This window comes from Dasypus novemcinctus, chromosome 26, assembly GCF_030445035.2.
Source record: "Dasypus novemcinctus isolate mDasNov1 chromosome 26, mDasNov1.1.hap2, whole genome shotgun sequence".
Taxonomy (NCBI): Eukaryota; Metazoa; Chordata; class Mammalia; order Cingulata; family Dasypodidae; genus Dasypus; species Dasypus novemcinctus.
This window is the reverse complement of record NC_080698.1, coordinates 23,668,834-23,684,867: the sequence shown is the minus strand read 5'-3', so window position 1 is coordinate 23,684,867 and position 16,034 is coordinate 23,668,834. Positions and strand designations below refer to the sequence as shown.

Here is a 16,034-nt window from a genome sequence, read left to right as displayed (position 1 = left end):
GGATGGCAAAACTTTCCTTAAACAGTGGACTGGAGGGAAACGGACTTTGGCCCAGTGGTTAGGGCGTCCGTCTACCATATGGGAGATCCGGGGTTCAAGCCCCGGGCCTCCTTGACCCGTGTGGAGCTGGCCCATGCGCAGTGCTGATGCGCGCAAGGAGTGCCCTGCTACACAGGGGTGTCCCCCGCGTAGGGGAGCCCCACGCGCAAGGAGTGCACCCATAAGGAGAGCCGCCCAGCACGAAGGAAGGAGCAGCCTGCCGAGGAATGGCACCGCCCACACTTCCCGTGCCGCTGACGACAACAGAAGCGGACAAAGAAACAAGACGCAGCAAGAAGACACAGAAAACAGACAACCGGGGGAGGGGAGGGGAATTAAAATAAATAAAAATAAAAAATAAATCTTTAAAAAAAAAAAAACAAAAAAAAAACAAACAGTGGACTGGAACATCCACCTTCTTCAACTGCCAGGGCAAACCCCACACATGGATGGGGTTCCTCTCTTGGCCCAAGAAGATTTCTTAATTCCAGACCTTAGCTTTCATGGCTTTCCTCTTCAAGCCATGTTCCCTTGCATCTCTCCCCTCCATGGCCCTTTTAGTCCAGGCTGACAGTGGTTTTGTTCATACGGCTCTCTCAAAAAGCTTGTTGACTTAGCAAGCAGGAAGCAGAGGTCCAAGCCATCAGACAGTAAGACTTTCCACAAGTCCTTCCTGGATAACTGCATTTTCAATCCTAACTTACAAGTTCCAAGTTTAGCTAATTCCTCAAATGTGGCACTGTTGTCTAGGGGCCTGATACAGAGGCTTGGAATTTTCAGAATCAGTTTCTGGTTTCTTTGTACCCAACAATTCAATTCTCAGTTTATCTCTTTCATCTAGCATAATGCTATAAGCTGCAAAGCCAAGCCATATTATCCAAGTTTACTTTGGAAAGCTCTTCAACTAAATGCCCAGGCGTGCCATTTGCAAACTCTGCTTTCCAGAGCACACCAGGAGTTAATCTTGCTAAGTTCTCTGTGACTTTAAAACACTTTAAAACCTTTCCTCTAGTTTCCAATAGCAGTTTCATCATTTACTGTTAAAGCTTCATCAAAAGTTTCTTTAGCATCTATATTCCTACCAACAGCCTCATCAAAGCAATCTAGGCCTATTCTATCAAGCATCTCACAATTCCTCAAAAAAAAATATCCTTTACCCATTTTTAAAACCATTCCAGGGAAACGGACTTTGGCCCAGTGGTTAGGGCGTCCGTCTACCACATGGGAGGCCCGCGGTTCAAGCCCCAGGCCTCCTTGACCCGTGTGGAGCTGGCCCATGTGCAGTGCTGATGCGCGCAAGGAGTGCCATGCCACACAGGGGTGTCCCCCGTGTAGGGGAGCCCCACGCGCATGGAGTGCACCCATAAGGAGAGCCGCCCAGCGCGAAGGAGGGAGCAGCCTGCCGAGGAATGGCGCCGCCCACACTTCCCTTGCCGCTGACGACAACAGAAGCGGACAAAGAAACAAGACGCAGCAAAAAGACACAGAAAACAGACAACCGGGGGAGGGGAGGGGAATTAAATAAATAAAAATAAATCTTTAAAAAAATAAATAAATAAAATAAAATAAAATAAAACCATTCCAGCATTTTGGTAACTGCAAAAGCACCACCCCACTCCTGATACCAAATTCTGTATTAGTCAGCCAAAGGGGTGCTGATACAAAACACCAGAAATCTGTTGACTTTTATAAAGGATATTTATTAAGGGTAGAAACTAACTGTTACAAGGTCCTAAAGAGTCCAACTCAAGGTACCATAAGAGATACATTCTCACCCAAGTCTGTTGCCATGAGTTGAATCAAAATGATGGGCAATGTATGTGAGGGTTCAACCTTCCTCTTCCCTCTTAAGGTTCCATGGGTCCAGCTTCTTCTGATTTCAGCTGAAGGTTGGCACATGGCTCATCTCTTTTCCCTGGGGGGCTTATCTTTTTCCAAGCTCACCTGCCCTGTTCTCTTCACAAGATCAGCTGCAAACTATCCAGCAAATGGTTCAACTTTCCCCAGGGCTCCAGCATCAAAACGAAGTTCTCTCCTCTGCTGTGTCTTTTTCTATTTATCTACTTCATTCTTCTCCCTGAGACAGTGTCCGTATATATATGTATAACCCACAAAGGTGGGGGACAGGGACTCAAACCAAGTCACCCTAATGATGTGGTTAAATCAAAGCCCTAATCTAAACATAATTTAATGAAAGACATCTCAACTGAATCTAATACAATCAAAGGGTATCATGCCCAGATAAACAGATCTTTACAAACAAAATCTATATTTCTTTTTGGAATTCATAAATAATACCAAACTCCCATAGGAGGGATCATGGAGAAGGGAGGCAAAAAGAGGGAGAGAGCTGCCGTCTCAGTAAGGATGGGATTTGCCTTTGCAGATTAGTGCCAGACAGATTTTATTTCATTGTAGAATTGCAGGACTGAAAGAGAACCTTTAATTTTGCATCAAGGAAACCAAGGGCCAGGATGTCACCAAATAGTATGACATCGAGTTGATGGGCAGGATGCTGATGAGCAGCAACAGGCATTTGTAGAATGCCGCTATGTTCCAGGTGCTTTTCTAACATTATCTCAGGGATTCTTTGCAACAATCTTTTGAGGCTTCTGCAGATGTGGAACCAAAATTTCAGAGAGGTTATGAAACCAGCATAAGATTAGACAGCTAGTAAAGATGCAGATACAGTAATTGAGCTCAGATTTTTTTAAACCCCAAAACATGTGCTCTTTCCACTCTGCATCCCATTTCTTTTCTCTTTGTATGGTTCTTCCCAGTGTAAAATGTTCCAATTCCATACCTCATTTGATTCTCACATAACTACAGAGAAAGATAGGACATATTATCATCCCCACTCTACAGATGAGAACTAATGTGTAAGAGATTTGAAAGGGAAAAAAAAGCCACTAGTTGAAATCATTTGTCCAACATCACATGCCTAGTGCAATGGTTCTTAAAGGTGCAGGCTCTGGACCAGCAGCATCAACATCACCAAGGAAATTGTTAGAAATCCAAAGTCTCAGGCTCCACCCCAGACCTACTGAATCAAAAACTCTGGGGATGGCGATCAGCAATCTGTGATTGGACAAGCCCTCCAGGTGCTTCTAATTCACAAAGTTTGAGAACCACTGGGCAATTAAATAGCAAAACTGTGACTTGTAAATCTTGGTTCATCATTACCCATATTTGCTTCCTTGAATCAAATCCATTAAGGAAGTGTATTAGTCAGCCAAAGGGGTGCTGATGCAAAATACCAGAGATTGGTTCATTTTTATAAAGGTATTTATTTGGAGTAGGAGCTTACAGATACCAGGCCATAAAGCATAAGTTACTTTCCTCACCAAAGTCTATTTAGAGCAAGATGGCTGCCAATGTCTGCGAGGGGTCAGGCTTCCTGGGTTCCAACATTCCTGGGGCTTGCTTTTCTCTGGGTTCAAAGTACCTTTCTTCCTGGGGCTGGCTTCTCTTTCCTCTGTGAGCTTGCTTCCCAGGGCTCCAGCTTAAGTCTTTAGCGCATCAAATTCCAGCATCAAAACACCATCATCAAAAAACCCTCGGGAAACGGACTTGGCCCAGTGGTTAGGGCGTCTGTCTACCACATGGGAGGTCCGCGGTTCAAACCCTGGGCCTCCTTGACCGGTGTGGAGCTGGCCCATGCGCAGTGCTGATGCGCGCAAGGAGTGCCTGTCACGCAGGGGTGTCCCCCGCGTAGGGGAGCCCCACGCGCAAGGAGTGCACCCAGAATGAGAGCCGCCCGCGCGAAAGAAAGAGCAGCCTGCCCAGGAATGGCGCCGCCCACACTTCCCGTGCCGCTGACGACAACAGAAGCGGACAAAAGAAACAAGACGCAGCAAATAGACACAGAGAACAGACAACTGGGGGAGGGGGGGAATTAAATAAATAAATAAATCTTTAAAAAAAAAAACAAAAAAAACCCTCAACTCTGTTCTTTGCCATGCCTTTTATCTGTGCCCTAATCATAACTCAGTCATGCCCAGGTACAGATCAGATTACAAGCATAATTCAGTATTTCTTTTTGGAATTCATCAATAATATTAAACTGCTACAGGAAGTTTCTGTTTTCTTTGCACACTCACGTCCTTCTCCTTGTGTCATGATGCTACCTCTTTGAGAGGTAAAATTGGATGATTTTTTCATATAGCTTCCTCACTGTAGATCTCTGATCTAGGTCATTTGTTTCAGATTTTTAAATCAATCCCTACCCCCAGTCAGTGACAGAGCATACCACTGAATGATCAGCAGAGCAGCAAGTGTGTGCAGTTTGGGGCAGTCATGGAAAGTGCTAGGAATTATAAATGGTCTATCTTGGTCCCTCATGATACCAGCCTTTCCCTCATTCTAGACCAGAGACTATGTGGCTGCAGATAAGTTTTCATTTTGGCCCAAAAGTGTTGGTCTAAACTCTTTGTGTACTTTTTTCTCCCTATATGGATTAGTTGTCAACATTTTGAAGTCAGATTTCTGATTTAATACTGATTCAGAATTCCCACTTCTGGTAGGAAAAGTTGGAATATCTGGAAATCTGGGTTAAGATAAGACAATGATGGGTGGCATCTGAGTAGCAGCTCATCTTTTTAGCTGGAGTATGTGCTTTTCCTGTCTGCCACAGTTCCCACCATTCCCTATTACATCTCCGATATGCTGAATAGTACTTGCCTTTTATCTTAGCACATGTACCATCACTTATTTTATTGTGAAGTGAAAAGCAAATATGCTGTTGGGCCTTTGCCTCTGCCAAGTGCTGAATTAAATGTTAGACTATTTTAAAGAAAATTGGAGAAATTTTCATTTCTTTGTGGAAATGAAAAAGGAAACACCTTTGAAAAGAGTCCCCATTTCACATTACTTGCCTGTCCCCTGCGAGTATCTGAAATAGCAAGCTTTGTCTTCCCATCTGGGAGGCAATAAGCTATACTCTGAAGAGTTGCATCTTCATGCTAGACTTGTCCCAGCACAACAGGTAAAAACCTGATATAAACCATCAGATACCTGTTGGCTTCCCTCATAACTTCTTCTCACCTAAATATTTTCCTGCAAGTGATTTTACACAGGAGCTTTGACAATAATTTCTACTGTGTGTGATTCTGTTTCCAGGTGGTGATCATGGAAGTCCAAGGCCTCAAATCCTTGGCTCCAAATCGCATTGTATATTGCACAATGGAAGTAGAAGGAGGAGAGAAACTACAGACTGATCAAGCCGAGGCGTCTAAGCCAACGTAAGTTACGTTTCTCTATCGTCCACTTCCAAAGGATTGTTCTCACTTGCTCTATTTTGCCCAGCTCTAAGATCTGGTTTCCTCAGAATGTCCTAGAAGACATACACCTGTTTATTTTTCAGGCATGATGACTTGACTATGTTTTATTTGGCAGCCATAACAAGGATTCTAGTTCCTTCAAAGTAAAGAACAGAAGGAAATTAAAGAAATAGTCTCCTTTCTGGAGGCTTTATGTATTCATCTTAGAGAGTTTAGCCAAAACCATCCTGAAATATGATATGCAGGAGGATTTGATGTAAATTTGTTTTATGTTTTATCAATATTTGTTTTATAGGATAAGCAATTTTTCCAAAATCATTCTCTATGTGCCATAGTTATATCAGCAAAGCAGTTTGTTACCTAGGATACAATACATTAATTTGTTATCAACACATATTCATCAAATGCTCAATGTGTGTGTGTACAGGGTGTTGTTTCACAGTGGAAAGGAAAATAATCACTGACACAGCCCTACAGAGCTTAGAGTAGAGGCATCAGACAATTAAAGAATCACACAAACAATATTTAGAGCAAATAGTTATAAATGCTGAGAAGGAAGCGGTGCTTGGAGAGCAGATAGCAGGGGGACGTGAAGCAGTTTGTGCCATCAGAGTCAGAATAGACCTTCCTTGGGACATACGTGACACTTAAGCTGATGTTATAAAAGTAGAATTAGGGACATGAGGGTAGAGAGAGCATTCCAAGCAGTTTTTAACAGCTTGTGCAAAGGCCCTGAGGTAAGCAAAGGAAAGGAGGAAATGAAAGAAGACCAGAGGGACTAGTGTTCAGACAGCAAGTGGGTATAGTGTCCTAAGCTGCCAGAGAGGCAGGCAGGGGCAAGATCATGCAGGGCCTTGTTAGAAAGGCATGGAAAGACATGATTAGATACATGTTTTGAAAAGATCATTCTGACTGCAGTGGAGGGGCAAGAGTTGGTGCAGGAAATCAGTTAGGAGTCTAATACAATGGTCTACAGGGGGAGAGAATGGTAAATTTATTTGGGTTAATGGACTCTTGGGGCTCAAAGATTCTTTTTTTTTAAAAAATGATTTATTTTTTATTTATTTCTCTCCCCTTTCCCCCATTGTCTGCTCTCTGTGTCCGCTCGCTGTGTGTTCTTCTGTGTCCGCTTGTATTCTTGTCAGTGGCGCCCGGAATCTGTGTCTCTTTTTGTTGCGTCATCTTGCTGTGTCAGCTCTCCGAGTGTGCGGCGCCACTCCTGGGCAAGCTGGGCTTTTTTCACACTGGGCGGCTCTCCTTATGGGGCACACTCTTTGCGCGTGAGGCTCCCCTCTGCGGGGGACACCCCTGTGTGGCAGGGCACTCCTTGCGCGCATCAGCATTGCGCGTGGGCCAGCTCACCACACGGGTCAGGAGGCCCGGGATTTGAACCCTGGACCTCCCATGTGGTAGGCGGATATCCTATCCATTGGGCCAAATCCACTCCCCTGAAGATTCTTAAAAGATCATTTGCTCATTCCTCTCCTTATCCATTGCCTCTCTCCCTTCTTCATCTCAATTAAGCCAATCTAGACTAATGAGCATCTTTTTGTTGTTGCTGTAATTAATAAGAAAGTCCTAAAAGCCATAAGCCCTAATGGCAGCACATTGTCACTTCGCCCCTGGAGCCTTATGAGTTGCTTGGCAGAACACGAATAATTTACCAGGATGTGCGAGCAAAATAGTTCAAAGAAAGCATTGAATGTTTCCAGGACTAGAGAAAACTCTGAAGGCATTGTTTGCCTTCAAGTGGTTCTTTACATCAATAGACAAAGGCTCAGATGCTCAGAAGTGGGTGAAATAAATGAGACTGTGCCGGTGTGGGAGGAAATGGAAACCAATGCAACTTGTCACATACCATCCTTCCTCTCTTTCTTTAAACTTTTTCAAAGTTATAAAGAATGCTATTTCTGTTTTACTGCCATTAGTGGAATCCCAATTTTGCCCCAACAATGAGCACAGCCTGATCGTTATGCTCTTATGTTATGTTGCACTATTTAGATGTGCTTTTTAAAGATGTGTTGGTCTATGGGGGAGAAGAACATCTTTGGAGTTTCTGCAAACCTTTTAAAATGTTGGTCCCAATATGATGTCACAAAAATAGAGGAAGGAAAGAGAAAGCTTTGATTGTTCCAGCAGACTGTTGTTTCACATGAGCTCTTATAATCAAAATACAATTCATACCACTGTATTGGATTTAAAGATTTCAAGTTGCCAGGATAAATTATGAGTAGATTTTCATGTACTTACAAATGCTTAAAAGAGAGTTTCAGATTAAAAGTAAATGTGAAATGCTTGAAAGTACTTACTTGAAATACTTATATTTCATGTACATATTTACTCATGTCCATACATGAACATCATCATATCCATTCACTAAACATCTCATACTGAAACATTTTGCTTTTCTAGCCAGGAGTATACTTTGCTGATTCCTCTTCAGTCAGTGAGTGGGTCTTATCAAACCCCACAGCAGGATGGTTGGTTTGTTTTTAAATACACTAAGAATGCAGTTTTTATGAGTTGGATCAAGTCAAATCAATTGGTAGTGGCTACCAGGAGTGCTATGTTGAGAAGGATTCTGAGGTCAAATCTGTGTTTGGAGAAAAATGGTGCTGCAGCCAACCAGTGATGTCTGCCTAGTAGAGGTAATGGCATCAGAGGCCTGCTTTTGCAGTTCTCATAGTATTCCAAAGTGATACATACACCCTGAACTTGGAATGAACCAATACTCATGTTTAATCCTGTTTCTTCCTTTATCCCTTCCATATAAATTCTCCTTATAACTGTTATTCATCTTCCTTCTAAACCCACAATTCTTTTTCTAATACTCGTCTTTACCTTTTTCCTTGTCATAATTCAATTCTGGTAGTTTCCATCTGTCCCCAGTTTTTTCTGATAGGATGAATGAGCTTCTCTGTGCATGTCCATTTTCTTCCTGCTCCCCTAGTTTTGACTCAGAATCCTCTCCATCATTTCTTTACCTCGAAGCTTTTATTTCTTCTCCATTTCCTTCCCCCTTCTATAATACTTACGATTTCTTCCATACTCATCTCTAGCTGTCATCTCTGCTACTTTATTTTGATTATCCTAAAAAAAATATTCTTTTCGGGGGTTATCTTTCACCTATCCTTCATCATCTGACAAGTTTAGCTCTTTTCCTGTCCTATTTATCTTCTGAATATTGTCTTTCACTATTCATACAGCCTACACTTTGTTTTCTGAAACCAAATCCCACCCAAGCCTGTTCTGTTTGTTACTAATAAATTCCTTTGTTCCTGCTACCAAGTGTTCCACCCTGGAAACTGGAATGCTAACATCTTGCCCTATGGTGTGTCTTTAAGGAATTTGACATTTCTTTTGTTCCAAGTCTCATATCCAGGAATACACTATGTAACTCAGTTTGTCCGAGGGCATGTTCTTTGGAACACCGACATGTAAAATACTCCAAGAAAAACAAGGAGGGCATAGAGAGGAGTGGTAACCTGGTTATGTAAGTTCGGGAAATGCAAAATATTGTGTCTCTTTCTCAGTTATTCACAGTGCACATTAGCATTTTAAAGGCTCTGAAGATTTCCAACAGTAAATAAACCTGCTTGACTTTGTTTATCCCTGAATTTCCCAAATTCATTTCAACTAATACCTAATTTTTTAAATATGTTTTTTTACTTATTTTTAAAAGATACTTAGATTACATAAAATGTTACATAAAAAAATAAGGGTTTCCCATGTGCCCTACTCCCCACACCTCCCACTTTCCCCACAGTAACAATTTCTTTCATTAGTGTGGTGGATTCATTGCAATTGATGAACACATTTTGGAGTATTGCCACACAGCATGGATTATAGTTTACACTGTAGTTTATACTCTCTGCCCTCCATTCTGTAGGTTATGGCAGGATATAAAATACCTATTAACATCCATTGGAGGGAAACGGACTTTGGCCCAGTGGTTAGGGCGTCCGTCTACCATATGGGAGGTCCGCGGTTCAAGCCCCGGGCCTCCTTGACCCGTGTGGAGCTGGCCATGCAGCAGCGCTGATGCGCGCAAGGAGTGCCGTGCCACGCAAGGGTGTCCCCCGCGTGGGGGAGCCCCACGTGCAAGGAGTGCGCCAGTGAGGAAAGCCGCCCGGCGTGAAAGGAAAGAGCAGCCTGCCCAGGAATGGCGCCACCCACACTTCCCATGCCGCTGACGACAACAGAAGCGGACAAAAGAAACAAGACGCAGCAAATAGACACCAAGAACAGACAACCAGGGGAGGGGGGGAAAATAAATAAATAAATAAATCTTTAAAAAAAAAAACATCCTTTGGAAATGCTGATCTCTGTTGGCCAGAGCCAGTAATGGAGGGTCTCCCTTCCCTCTCCCCTCCTTTTTCAATGCCAACCAGGGCCCTGTCTAGCATGGTCGTTTATTTTTTTTTTTTTAAAGAAGATTTATTTATTTATTTAATCCCCCCCCCCCACTCTCTTTGGCGCTGGACATCTCTCCTTACGGGGCGCACTCCTTGCGCGTGGGGCTCCCCTACGCGGGCAACACCCCTGTGTGGCAGGGCACTCCTTGCGTGCATCAGCACCGCGCATGGGCCAGCTCCACACGGGTCAAGGAGGCCCGGAGTTTGAACCGCGGACCTCCCATGTGGTAGACAGACGCCCTAACCACTGGGCCAAGTCAGTTTTCCCAGCATGGTTGTTTAATCACTTACATAAGGCAAGAGTGCTGTTTTCCGAGTTAAATGTTCTTTCTTAATGTGTGAGGCAGGTAGGGGCAGAATCTTTTCTCCTGTCAGCTAATTTGGGTCTCCACTCCTACATCATTTTATCATTCAACCTGTTAGCCGCCTGTGAACTGTTTTCAAGCAGGCTAGATGTCGTCTCGATTCTCCTGGCCTCCTCGCCTGGGTTTTTTAACATGGAAAACCTGCAGAATACATGACCAAAGTTTTCAAAAGATATATTCTTTTTAAAGATAACCTCCACTTCTAAGACAGGATTTCTGCTCCTCGTGGAAAGCCAAATGAAGGAGGTAAGGCAGAAGGACTTGAAATCCTGTTAGGAGATGAGCAATCTCAGGAAAGAATGGGAATGGAGATGGGAAATTCTTGGAGTCAAGAACCCAGATATGTTTTCCTACCTCCTTCGAGACACCACAGCCAGTTTTCTTTACTTATGGCAACATTTTTCAAAGGGTGGGCCTCTGACCTCTACAGATAACAGACGCAACGTTAGGTATTACCAACACATGGCGCTGAGGAACAAAAAATCATGTGGTGAGGAAGGTGCTCCTTTTCCATTTATTTTTCAGTTTTTCTGATCAGGCCAAGGATGAAATTTCTGTTTGATGCTAGTAGGTCTTTAACACCTCCACAGGCCTCAGGTGCAGAGCCTGATGCAAGCAACAGGATCCAGTTAGAACAATAGCATTGTTTAGACTTGGATGGTTGACTTCCATGCATGGCTGGTGCTGCAGCTTTGTCTTTTATTGGCAGTGACATATGATTTCCTTTTAAAATAAATATTCTAACGTTTAGAATATGAATTGATTAAATAAAATATTCAGTAAATAATAGCATAGATGGTACGTGGATATGATCAAAACATAATCATGAACGATCTTATGTTCGTGTGTGGAAATGGCAAAAATTGGGAAGATGAGTATGCAAATTACTTTAATTTGGGAAAATTGATGTAAGGAAGCCTGACAAATCCCCAAGGAAAAGATATATTCCTAAACCACTATCCTTCTCAGTAGATGGGTACAACCACCTGAGGTCTAAGTTACCCTCCAGAAAAAACATACCCTAAGAATTAAATATCAGAGTATGTAAATAATTCGCTAGGAAGAACAGCAGTGTGAGGTAGCTGGCCAATATTGTGCTCACATCTGAAATTATATTCTTTTGAATCGAAACCAAGGATGCCGCTTGGCATTTGATCACTTAACAAGTTCGTTTCTCCCTGACAAGCCATGGGTTTCATGACATATGGATTTCATTATTGTTGTGATTTAGAAAACACAGTCAAACTGGTTCCTGCCATTTTCTGAGGGAAGAAAAAAGTAAAATGCACTATGTGGGAAATCTTGCCCTAGTATTTTTAAATGTTACCTTATCTCTTGTGACCATTTTTGGGGGTGTGGGGGGAACACAATGATTTCTGGGAAACGTATTATTTGCCTTACTGATACAACTGAGAATGGGTCAGACTTATGCCCAAATTATTCATGGGAATGGAGTTCTATTATGTCGCCCCCACATCAAGTCATTTACAAAGTCAGAAAAGGAAGTGGCTCCCTGCAATTCCTTTCTTCATGTGTCTTCTTTATGGTACTTCCTTTCTCAATTTAATCGAAGATATTTTCAATGTACCTGGCCTTGGAATGGTTTATGTGGAAGCAAACTCTCTCTCCTGAGGGGCTATTTGAAAATTAGATATAAGTGAATGATATGAAAAGATAGCATGAATAGCATGGGTCAAGATCTGGCCTCATGAAATGTACATTCTAGAAAAGGGTATGGACAGTAAACCAATGAACAAATAAATCACAAGATAATAACAGATTATCATACATGCTTTAAAGGAAAAGACAATGAGCAGCCTTCTGTGGTAGAAAGTAGTTAGGTGGGGCCATCCTAGGGGCGCCTCAGAGTAGGTAATGTCAGAGTCGACACCTGAAGGATGAGATAGAATGAGCCCTTGGAAATGGCCAGACTGAGGGAACAGCAAGGGCAAAGACTTTGCGGTGGGAAGGGTTCCTGGCACAGAGCGGGAATGTGTTACAGGAAGACTCTGAAGAGCAAGGCAAATCAGACAACACAGGGCTTTGTAAGCCACACGAAGGACCTTGAACTTTATTCCAAGACTGTGGAAAATGCATTGGAGGATTTTAAGCCACGGATGGCACAACTGGATTTACATCTTGAAACCTAAGGCATTGTTAAGTACCAGGGTAAACTTGGAACCACAGGTATACTGGCCAACAAACATTTATGGCGCACATACTGCTGACAGGCACTAGGGTCAGAGTAGGGAATAAAACCTTTGAAGCCCCTGAAGTTCTAGAGCGAGGGAGAAAAGTTGCCTGGGAAAAAAGCAAGTGCCTTGGCATATAGTGTGATAAGTTCTCCAGGAGTCACTGTAGCTTTTAAGAACGTCAAAAGCCGCAGCATGGAAAGGAATGTGAGGCTTCCTGAGAACCAGCCCTGTCTCTCTGTACCTTTCTCAACATTCCATGCTCAAGTTCGAAGTCCGAGAGCAGCTTATGTAGTACTGAATGGGAATTCGGGTACCATTTCTCTTGTTTTTCCTTCCTCAGAGAAAGCTTAGCTGCTTGCCATCTTTTGGAGTCAAATTAAATTAAATCCTAAGTAGTATAGGCCAACATTGACTGAGAAATTCAATTTTGCTAGGCTCCCACAAGATGTGTGGGTTGGTAGGAAACAAAATTATCATCATAGTTTGGGATGCTCAGAGACCGCCCTGCCTCCCAGACCAGAAAGCTTATTTCAGAAGCCCCAGCATTTACTGCAGGCTAGTTTGTGCTTGCTTGAAAGCTGGAGTGGGAACACAGTCTGGTTGGTTAAGCAACAGACAGTAGGGTAGACCTAAAAAAGGAATGGGCGGCTCTTGAACAGGCTTTGGAGAGAGGCCTCTGAGAGCTGCTTTTGACTCCATCATGAATTTGCTCACTTGCCTTATGTAAGTCACCGTGCCTTTCCAGCCTCACCAAGTCCTGATAAATGCTTCTCCCTCAACAATTCTATAATTCTTTCATCTGGCTGGTACAGAGATGAGCCAGAGTGACTGAATGTAAGGCAGAGATTTCAGAAATTACAACTCCTAGCTAGTGAACTGTCTAGAGTTGGAGTGAGTTCCAGAATTGGATCATCAGACAATGGCTGGAGTTTGGCATATAGACATGGAAGCTTCATCCAAATGTGAAAAATTCATGAAAGTTCTGATTTCATGACTAGTCCAACCTTGGATACCTATGAAACAGGATGTTCTTTTTAAAACAGCCCTTGAAGAACTAAATAACTGGTAAGTCCATTTCCTGTGTGATTCAACTCCTCTAATGCCTTGCAAGTTTTCCTGCTTGTCTCTATTGCTGGAGAAGTCAGAACTGGACTGATTATCCATGACTGTTTAGTGGAAATTCAATTCAGTACCTTTCTCTCCAAGTGTGGAAAACTACCACCCTGGTTATTTGGTGATCATGGACAGTGTAGGAAAGGATGACATATAATTATTGACATATAGGGATGGGATGCAGTCCAGAAACTAAATCCGCACTAATCAAAACACAGGAGGTTTGTCAATGCATAGAAGCAGAATAGCTTTGTGGACAAGAGCTCAGGTTTGGGAGCCGGAATTCTGGGTCCGTATCTCAGCTGTGCAACTTGGACAAATCGCTCAACTCTTTGTGCCTCATTTCCACATTTTGGGAAAATTAAATGAATGAACATATGGAAAATACTTAAAGCACTACCTGTCAAACAGCGATCACCATATAATTGTTGGCTGTTGTTATCATGACTTTGCTCTTGTTTGGTAGTGGGGAGACTGGAGGGAGAAAAAAAGTGACCTGGATCTAAGATAGTAACCATTAACATCAATTCAACACTTTTTTATGGTATATGCTATGCTAAGCTTTTCATAGTCTTCATCTTATTTAAATGCCCCACAGAAACTGATGAGTTTGGCATGATTATAATTTCCTTTTCACTAATGTAAATACTGAGGTACAAAGAGATTAAATAACCTGGTCAAAGTTGCACAGATAAGTAGCTAAGCCAGGAGCTAAACCCAAAGTTTTATAATCTATTCTGTTAGCCAACCTTTCTAAAAGAAATCAGGCCACTAAAAGAAGATATTTTACTGATCATTGAATACTCAGAAAACTCTCTTAATAGGATCCATTTCCTTGCCATAAATTTGTCTTGTGGGTTAAATCACTGCCTCTATTTAAATGGTGATGAATGGGCTGAAGCTCTCACTCTAACACAGGTATTCCATCTCAAGGCAGGCACTCAGCAGGCGTTATTAAACCCATATGCATCAGCACTGCCAGGTATTACGTGTGAGTCTGCAAAAATGAGCCAGACATAACCCTTGCCCCTGAGGCGCTTCCAGAATCCCAGGAGAACCACAATGGTAATGATCGTCATCATCGTGGGAATCATTATCAATAACAACTGCAGCTACCATTTATTGAAATGTACTAGGTGCTAGGCACTGAGTTAGGTGGTACCATATGGTTGAGTCAGACAGACCAGGGTTTAAATTCCTGCTTTGCCACCCACTAGCTGGCTGACCTTAGGCAACATAAGTCAGCTCATTGAGCCTCAGTTTCCCCAAATTTAAAACAGAGACACAAAACAACCTACCCCATGGAAATGTTGTCAAAAAAATATTATGACCCATGTTAAGGACTCAGTTCTAGACCTGGCCTATTGTAAGCTCTCAAGGAATATTATTAATAGACAAAACTCCACTAATATTTCACTGAACCCCACATAGAACTGTTAAGAGGCAACTACTCTCCCCTCATCATATAAAAGGGAAAATTCACCTTTTAGAGAAGTTAGGAAGACTGCCCCAAAATCTCACCACTCCTCAAACCTAAACTCCATAGAAAGCAAATAATCATCTGCCAAAGTGAAAAGGAGAACTTTTGCCCAAGTGCTTTAGGGATCCAGAGGACAGACCCTCAGGGTAGGCTGCCATCTATTTAACAGGGCAAGAGCTGGTTTCCAGAGGCAAGAGGAATGACATTGGGCAGTGATGACCTTGACCCCTCACACAGAGCACAACAGCCAAACCATCCAGCCACTTAGAGCCTCGCGCACCACGAGCCCTTTCTTCCAGCTTCTTTGGATCAGGACCTTTGTTCGAGAGGGGTGAGGGTGCTGCTGAGATAACACTTGCTATGTGTTCTCAAGCTTCTTATTTTATAGCAAAGCCCCTTCCCCATGGTGCTGTCACATGGAACTGGCCTTACTGCAGGGCTGCAGGTGAGGGCGCTGCCTCCGGGGAAGACAGATTTTCTTAGCGTGATGCCAGTGAGGGTGCTTGGAAACTTCTGGAACTATGGGGTTTAAGCTCTGGAGTCCTTCAATGTTACCTGGGTTCCTTGGTAAGGACTAAAAGCTCTCACTCCACTCTAGCTCTAGGACAGCTAATTCAGGCAGCTTCTAATGTCTGGAATCTGATTAGAAACATTTTAATTATATAGAAAATAAAGGTTCTACATAGGAATAAGAAGAGCACAAGTTGTGGGGTGAGACAACCCCTAGTTTGGATCCTGTTGCCAGTGACATAACTTTGAGTGAAATACTAAATACTTCTGAACCTCAGTTCCTTTATCTGTAAAATGATATAATGATACATCATAGACATGTTGATGAGGAGTCAAATGAAATAATAAAAGCAAAGCACTCAGGACAATATAAGAACTATTATTTCTAGAATTATGGTCATCAGTGTACCCAGTATGAAAGGGAAAAGAGGTTCAAAGGCCATCCAAGTCACGTGGAGTGTACCAACCAAGTTTAAAACAGTTGATTTTTCAATTAGAGGCCCCCCTTTTAGTTTTCCCTATAATATGCTCACTTATGTGAAGATTCACCATTTGTTTTTGGAAAACTCTATCAGGCTAGTTTTTTTAATACTGCCTTACATTTAATAAGTCTTGATTAATTTAGAGTCAGTCCTTAA

The 16,034-nt window shown here is 42.6% G+C and overlaps 1 protein-coding gene across 9 annotated transcripts in view; it reads left to right on the top strand.

The window, feature by feature from the left end:
• CADPS (calcium dependent secretion activator) overlaps nt 1-16,034 on the top strand; it is a 488,130-nt gene that overhangs the window by 237,626 nt on the left and 234,470 nt on the right. For all 9 annotated transcript variants that reach the window (XM_058288916.2, XM_058288912.2, XM_058288909.2 and 6 more), the window contains exon 6: nt 5,158-5,279. In XM_058288916.2, the coding sequence (XP_058144899.1) occupies nt 5,158-5,279 (122 nt within the window). The remainder of the gene's footprint in view (nt 1-5,157; nt 5,280-16,034) is intronic.